Source organism: Semicossyphus pulcher, unplaced genomic scaffold, assembly GCF_022749685.1.
Source record: "Semicossyphus pulcher isolate SPU_LCO1_2020_fin unplaced genomic scaffold, fSemPul1.0.p SCAF_5, whole genome shotgun sequence".
NCBI classification, from domain to species: Eukaryota; Metazoa; Chordata; class Actinopteri; order Labriformes; family Labridae; genus Semicossyphus; species Semicossyphus pulcher.
In genome coordinates, this window is record NW_027211726.1 from 10,712,221 (window position 1) to 10,720,978 (window position 8,758).

The window sequence follows — 8,758 nt, forward strand, 5'->3', positions numbered from 1 at the left end:
GCAGAGGCAATTCATCATGCTAACAAATTGGGCTACCTCTCAGCGCCATTATCCTCCATCAAGGCATAGGTGACTCGTGTGGCCTGCGGGCTGCTGACAAGCACCTCTTGTTAGGTAGCAATCTTGCAAACAATGTCAGAATTGCCCGACCAAATTGGCTGACAGGCAAATTGTGGGCTTTAAACTGGGGCATCAGCTCCTTCTATACAGCGTGAATGAGTCAAGAAGTGCTTTTCACCTTTATGTTGTGTATTACCCTTTGGTAATCGCCTCCTGGAATAGCTTAGTTTTTATCATCTACAGCCAAGAGCCTCAGAAAAGAGGGTGGTGATTCATCTAAGTGGTCATGTGACAGACCTGTGTCATACTAGTCTCTGCTGAACAAATAAAACGAGCTAAATCTGGTATGAAATGTTGCATTTAATTGTGCTTGCTGGTGGTGTCCTGACGCCCGATGCTCCTTGCAGCCTCAGCTCATCTACACACGCCCCAGGTGTCCTGAAACAGATCTGTCGCTCTCCGTCACACACACACACACAAGCAGCACACCTCTTATTCACAAACACCCCTCTTCCATGGCTGACACTAGTCCGCTGGGAGGCCCCGCCTGGGGAATAGCACTTCATCATCACGGGCTTGACATGAGTTCCCCTGACTGAGGAGTAAATAAAAAAAAAAAAAAGTTCTGCAAGGGAGAATAAAAACCTTTCTCCTGCAAGTGTTGTGATCTGTGCGAGGAAGCCTGGCCTGCTGCAACGCTGGAGCGGAGACAAAAGAGCTGCAGCCAAAATAGTCATTACCTTTGGCACTGAGGTATGATGTGAAATATGCTACCATGGTAACCTCTAATCTATTAAGCAAAGAATAATGTAAGCGTAGGAAACCGGACTATTATGACAGAGGATGGCCACTCACTGAAGCGTTTACTGCTTCAGGTAACAGCCAAAGTCTCAATGCTGAATATTTCATAGGCATTTGGACAGTCGGTCGGAGGCCGGCATCACAGCTCTCGCCAAGAGTCTGGTAGGAAGATCGATGAATTATTCGCCATTTTCCCATAATACCGTGCCAGCGGGCGCTCCTGGGATGGCCTTATCTACTTAAAGACAGACGTCGTGTTTTTTGTGTTTGAGAAAGACAGGAGCGGAGAGAGAGGAGGAGGAGGGAGAGAGAACACGCACAGAAGCTGCAACCCCCATTAATTTTTGCTGACTCTTAAAACAGCTGAGACGCTAACATCACTCGTGGGGAGATTTCTTTCTCGCAGCACATTCAGCAGCAAAGACGGGATTATCAAAGAGGGTCAGGAACACTTTCTGAGGTGTTAACCGATATCAAAGTGTTGTTTCAGATAGTGGAGGTTGTACGAGGCATCTGCCAAAGCTTCTGACATTCCAGGTGTTAAATCACGCTCCTCTATTTTTGGGATTAACGATCAAAAGCGGGCGGATTTCACAAGATGTTTGCTTTGTGTTTTACAAGAAGTGATGTCACCAGCTCCTAAAAAAGGTCTGAGATTCTGAATCACTTTCCATCTTGAGTGGTGTTCGAGCAGCCAGCTCTGCAGGTTTCCCGGGCAGATAATTAGGGATGCTGAAGGTGCCAAAGAAAGTTCTTGTTACACACTTTCTGTGAGTGTTTCCGAAGAAAAATTCACACCTTAATACAACTGAATTTCGCAGAGTGCGTGGAGAGAGGCGGGTTAAAATAAAGCAGCGAAAGCAGGATCAGCTGAAAGGAAGAGCAGAAATAAGCTGATGTGTTGTGATAGTTTTAGAGCATGTTAGGCACTTCTCCAACGGCTCTTGGGCTGAAAATCTTCTTTTAACCTGGCAACGCTGCTGTGTTGAGTGAGCACGCAGATGGCACACAAACACAAGAGTAGCAGATGGCGCAAAAACTACAATAACAACCGTCTCTTACTACCTGAACCTGAACACAACCTTTTCCACTCACCCAGACAACCAATTTGGCAACTATTTCAGCACGCTAGTCACTTTAAGCAAACAAAACCCGAACCAATAACTTTTTTAGTTTCTGGATTTATATGTGCGTTATCTATACAAGCATAAAAATAATGGCGCATGACGGTTATCAAACTTCCACATTATGCCTTAGAAGTAGAGGTGTTCGTGTCAGAGCAGACACTGGCCTAATTGGCTGGCTGGTTATCGGTCTTCAATCAAATCTAACCAACTTTTAACACAGTTTGTTTGTCACCATCAAGTGGCGATGTCTAATATTTTTGTTGTTTTGTTTGTCATGGCCTGGTCATTATAGTCATTTTAATGCAGAGGCATTACATGGCAGGTTTTAACCCTGACAAACCAAGCCTCAAACTACCACAAAACTAACTGCAATGGAGGCAGAAACCATGATATTAGGATGTGACAAGACTGGTTGGTCATGTTACCATGTATCAGGGCTTCTTGCGATTTTAAAGAATATCGTAAATTATACCAGATTAACGCTGTAACTTTTCATGCCCATATAAACAATTAACAGTCATACTTTTATTTTCTTCTAACAAAACAAAACCACTCTCCTACTTTTACCACACTATGTATCAGCGACTCTGATACCTGCATGAAAAAGTAGAAAGAGTTCAGGTGGAGCGACGTTACTTTTACGGTATGTCGTCTACCATTCTAACGATGTTTAAATAGAAGTTTAATCAGAGTGACCGGCCCGTGGAAGCAACTTTTTGAAACGAAAGCTCACCGTCTCCTGCTTCCTGTCGGCACAACCTCACGCCGTGTTTGCCGCAGGTGTAGCCGCTAAAAGTAAACACTACGCTCTGTAAACGGTCCGTTTATGAGGCCACAGCGTTAACCAGCATCGGGGCGAAGTTTCAGCTGATGGCAGGAATACATGAGGGGCGTCTGCCTCGTTCAGTCTGACGACATGATCTATGACGGCAGCAGCGTTGTGTGTTTGCTTACAGTTACAGGCAGGGGACACACAGGCTCTGTTAAAGGGCGGCAGTAATGAAATATCACTCGGACTTTTCCTGCAGATTAGTGACGGAAAACGAGAAAATGGCGAGTTTTCGTTTTGCACCGAGCGGTAATAAAGCAGCTTGACAAGTTTCACCCAATTTGCTTCACTATTGCACCTGCACATCGCAATTGCGATTGTTAAACGATATATTATTCAGCCCTACTTTACATTAAAAGTGTTTCAATTAGTTTCATACAGTGTGGTCCATATTCTAAACTGCAGCTCTGGTATCAGTAATTGGTATTGGTAGATAAGCCAAGTTGAGATATCTGAATATTTGTGGAGGAATAAATTGGATCAGTTCAGCAAAAACTAAGCAGAACTTTTCACTCAAGAGTGGCCACATTTCTGGCATCCCTATAAGATAAATATTGTATCAACTTTTCCCATCTGAGGATTTCAGAATGACATGTACAAACCCACAACTTTAATCCCATGTGACACACTGTTAGCATCCACCTAGACCTCAAACAGAGCTCCAGTCATGCGAAGCAGCGGCGCCTGTGGTGTCGACCAGTCGAAGAGCGGGTAGGAGTTTAGGTCTGAGTGTGGATGTGTCCGTCTGCGCTGCTATACCAGAGCATCCTGCTCATTATTTACCTGACAGGGATGCCTCTGCTTCCCTCACTCTACTGTCAGAACAGGCTCAACATCCTGACATAACCAGGGTGGAAAAATACTTGACTGCTTCCAGGGAAAGCTCCACACACACACACATATTTGCCTCAGCGTACAGCTTTGAGTCGAGTTACATTTTCCTTCCACTTACTCAATAAACTGGACAGAAATTTTGTATAAAAGTCAACCCAAGGAGCGGGAACAAATCTGTCTCTTCTGAGCAGCACAAGTGGTACTCAAGAAGAGATTTTTCTCCGAGCATAGCTGAGCAGTGACATCTCCACGAGGAAAAGTCCTCCCAGCAATCACGACAACATTTTAGCTGAAATCACACACTGACTCGTTGCCAATAAAAAAAGATTGAGCATTAATCTAGAGCCGTTTAAAGAACGTGACATCCATTTTTAAGTCGGGACACAAGTTTAGAAACTAATTACTTTGCTGAATGGGGTGAAAGACGGGGGGGAGGGGGATCTCACTTGAATGTCGGCGAAGAATAATCAACAAATATAAGAAAGCAAAATGAGCACGGGAAGATAACAGGCAAGTCATATCGGGGACTCGCGAGAAAATCACTTCAGCGTGTAGTGTTTGCATATTGCAGAATAAGCCTGACATTTCGGAGCTTGTAAATCCAATCTTCATTCTTCAAATTGCCGGCTTGTTTAACGTAATGGGTATCTGCAGATAATTTGAAGCTCTGCGCAGAGGAACAAATCAATAACAGCATCCAAGCATTCAGAGGAAAATGGCACTAATCATGTGTGTCTGGGGGGGGGGGTCACTTTCAATCAGCATCCAATGTGCCTGCGGTTGTAAAATACACGCTTTCTCGTCTTTTTTGACTCTTTCTCTCGACTCAAAAAAAGTGAGAATTTGTTAAATCTAACTGAGTATACGGATAAAAACCTTCTTTGTAGAGAGATACAGATGGATTCTATTTCTAAGAGTCAAGAGGAGATACCAGAATAAATCTGTGAATAATGTTTCATTCAGTATTCTACGCAAGGTACTCACTGGGGTCAGGTTTATGTGTTAATCTATACAAAAACTCCATAGTGTTATGGCTGCTATACACGCCGAATTATTCCTGAGAGTGTTAGCGATTGAATAAATGTAGGGCAATGGTTCTGAGCGAGCTGATCAGGATTACACGAGGGGTCAGAAGACGTCTGCAGGGAGGAGAATGATGCAAGATGGATTTCTGGTGTAAATCTGCATCTTTATAAACATTACTTTGTAGCTTAATTCGCCGTTTTGCATATCCAAGCCTACAATAGGAGTTCCATCCTGCCATTGTTTTCTTCTAAGGGGTGGAGAGCACATTTCTGAGAACAACAGATGCAGTCGGCACACAGCTACAAGGGCTTTTTAACTTTGGAAAATCAAAGGGTGCTGCCTTTGCTTTCTTTTCTGTAACATCAGGCCAAAGAACAGTGCAGCTTTAACTCTGCAACTGTGGAAACTGATGCAGTTTTATTGCCTCATACTAAAAGAAAACTGCTCGCACTTTCACTGTGATGTGCAGCTATATACCAACTGTGTGACCACCCAGGACGCTAATAATCCGACATATGAAAGCTGTAAAAAATTAAATAATACAGGGTTTAATGAGGGGGGTAGCCACTCATTAATGGTGCTAAGGTCAGTCCTTGGTGCAAATACCAGTCTCGGAGCTAGATCAAGCTCCTCTGAACCATGTGGGACCTCTCACAGCCATAAGTCGTGCCCCCTGTAGGCCATAAAATGCAATCAAGTTATCAACATAATTGAAGAAGCAAGTGTCACCCTGAACAAGATGGAGCACCTGTCCTTGAAAATTAATAAATGAATGCATCAGTCGTGCTGTCTCTACAGAGTGCACGAGAGCAGCCAGGGGAATGACTGTGCATGTGCATTGCAAGCAGGCGGACACTTGTGGGCCCCATGTGACACTGTTACAAAGCGGAATAATCCTGCATTGTGATGGCAGACATACAAGAGCGGATCAGCTGGCTTCCGGGTTAAAGCAGGCTGCTGCTGTGATGAGCACCGGCTGTTATTTCACTAAAAATGCTGGTAGCCCAGAATGCATTTCTCCGCCATCAACATAACAGCAAGTTATGTTAAACTCTATATCAGAATCTATACCACCAGCGGAACAGCCTTAATCAATCATATCGACCACCGCTGAAGAGATAATCCCCACAGAAGCAACCATTTTTCAACTTCACTCGCTCACAATGACTTGAGTTGCCATTGAATTAAAACACAGCATGAATGGAGAGAAATCGTGCAGGTCTTCCGCACACGTTTTCCTCAAAGTTGCACCTGCAGCTGAAGCCTCCTCGTGCGGCTCACTTTCATACTTACTGTTATGAGAAAGCAAAATCAACATCATGTTATAGTGGTCAAACCAGACAAGCTAGCTGCATGTCACTCCACATGATCATATTTAAATGTCAAGGTCCTTGAGACAATACATCACGCAACTGGGCTCATATTCAAAGAGTGTCCTCACAACATCAGAGACAAATCCTGCCGTTGGTCATGTTGAAACAACCGTTTCTCTTGATTTTTAGGAGCTAACGTTAACAGAAGTGTTTCAAAACAGTGGCTGTTATTGTACTGACTTGTAAGAGTAATAAAAATACAGTGAATTTAATGAACACAAGAATAAATTAGATAAAAATGACCCCTCTGAAGCGATGTGGGTCTCAATCTGTCTTTCATTCCCACTAAAAGCACTCTTCCCGGGCACCCAAACGTCAGCTAACTCACCATGGATCAAACTCGTGGATGATGCTCTCGAACCGGATCACCGCGAAAAGTCTGGAGCTGAATCCCGCCAGGCAGGCCAAAAAAAGAATGCTAAACGAGAGTAAAGACTGCCATCCTGCCGGCTGTGTGAGCCCGCCAGACAGGCCTCCTTTGCCCCCTCCTCCACCCGCGGCGCCGGGTCTGCTGTTCCCGTGCACCGAGCCCCCGGCGTTGGTGGACGCTTTGTGCTGCTTGCCGTCGCTGGCTGTGTGGTGCTCCGCCATTTCTGCGTGCGGTGTCGGTCCCTCCTGCCACGCTCCCGTGTCTCCCTCCACTCCGTACTGTCGTAAACTCCCTTAGTTTAAGTATTTTCTCTTGTGAGTCCCCCGGGTATATATGTATGTTTAAATTCAGTATGGATACTCCGACAGGCAGCCGTTACATCCCGAAACGCACACTCATGCGCCACATACCGAGCCTGCAACAGTCAAAACGCCTGCCGATTGAACGCCGGTGGAAAGGGGCGGGACGTAACGGTAGGCGGGGCGTTCGAAAGCCATGGCGGCCTCTCACAGATCGACAGGTACTAGAGGGCGGGGTTTTATGACTTAAAGCCAATCAGAGAGCTAAACTAGCTAGATAGACATATGAGTCCACCAATGGAAATACACAAAATTACAGCTGCTCCTGATTGAAATAAGGATTATCCCCTGTTGTATATAAAATTGAGTCATTCTCGTGCTCACTATAAATAAAATCCCTTATTACTTGGCTTCGAGTTACAGAGCTGAATTAGTCATTTGTCACAGAGAATAACAAATAAGAGATATGAGCCATAGTGTAAAATGCAAAGGGACTCTGTTTCCTCACAGCAAGAAGCTATAGGCAGGTGTGTGAAGATAAATGTTCTCTGTGAGTGCAATATTTCTGTTGCCCTTGGATGTTCTGGACTGGGTGCTGGAGTTGTAATAAAGATTGATGCGTCTCATCATTATTATGTCCCCCAGCAACGACAAGAACACAGCATTCATCATTCTTTTAAACTCAGGATGTACTTTCACAACTTTCCCCTGCAGCCTTGAAAGCCTATACTGGAATAAGACACCTAACATTTCAAATAAATGCTCGAGTTTTTGATTGATTGTGTACATTCATTTTTTGCTTTCGCTGTTTCATATAACCACAAGACAGAGACAGGAAGCATTATTGATTTATCTGAGATGCGATTCAGTCTCAAAGGAGGGAAACAATAGGGCAACCACCCTCGTCTTTGTAATGTCAGAAATAGAGACAACTCGGCTTTGGAGTCAGATTGGCAAAAAATACTTTTTCCTCATCTCCTCTGACATTTTGTTCTATATAATGCAGCTTTTCTTCTGCACGGAGGCACTGAACAATCAAGGGAGCTGTTTTCTGAACAAGCAGGAATGTTTTTAATAACTGACCTCCAGAATATTATCATAAATTAAAATTAATAGTCCATACGGTCTGCAGCTTATTTCAATGCCAATTGCTTTAGGTCATTTATGAGAGTGTTTAAAGAGATGCATCACACTTGGGGAATAACTGTTTATCAGATGTATGTTTGGAAAAGACTGCATGCTTTACAAAATCAAACAAATTGTTAATTATATCCACTTTTAGCGCTAAGTTTGATGCTCGGGTGAAAACTCCCCAAATTGGCCCAATTCCCCCTCCTTCCTCTCCGTCAGCAGTGTTTACAGCTACCCTGTCACCCATAAGATGATGACTTTAAAAAATGTAAATGAAATATTCATGCAGAAGAATTGGACTGAAGTTAGAGCCGGCTTAGCGCAGCTGTGGATGGAGGCTATCTTCCGCGGAGACGAGGAGGAGATAAGAGGGGGAGATGAGACTACGGCGATGGAGAGACGGGGAGATAAAAAGGCTGATAAGAAAGGAGAGTTAAAAAGATGATTATGAAAATAGATGGGGGTCATCGTGGAGAGTGTGTGGAGTGACAGAAGTGGATAAGAGTTTTGAGTTCATAAAGAGATCGCATAGCTGAAAGTGAGTGACAGGAAGGATTCGTGCACACACTCAAGAGTCAATGCATGCAAACACATGTAATCCCACATACACGCTTTACATCTGTATACACTATGCACAGCTCCTCGGTCATTCATCAAGGCCTGCTTAAGCCATGATGAGCACTCTACCTCTTCACCCCTCTATCTTCAAATTCTGAATAGGTGACCTTTCAGACAAATAGAAATGCGGGCTGTGAAGATTGCCTCTATCGCATCTATTGTCAAAAGGCCAAGGCACAATGAAAGGCAGCCAAAATGAGTGCTGTTGCCAGGCAGGGCAGCTTTGCTTTCCCTGCGTCTCCAGAGGTGGACTCCGACGTTTGCTTTTGTCTTTCTCTTCTGTTTTTCTT

At 44.2% G+C, this 8,758-nt stretch overlaps 1 protein-coding gene across 1 annotated transcript in view; it reads right to left on the bottom strand.

Annotated features, from left to right (window-relative positions):
- Positions 1-6,826, bottom strand: part of LOC138608374 (dolichyl-diphosphooligosaccharide--protein glycosyltransferase subunit STT3B) — a 103,789-nt gene extending 96,963 nt beyond the window's left edge. Inside the window, exon 1 of the mRNA XM_069680949.1 lies at positions 6,379-6,826. Coding sequence (XP_069537050.1) covers positions 6,379-6,641 — 263 coding nt within the window. The 5' untranslated portion in view covers positions 6,642-6,826. The remainder of the gene's footprint in view (positions 1-6,378) is intronic.
- Positions 6,827-8,758: the final 1,932 nt, after the last annotated feature.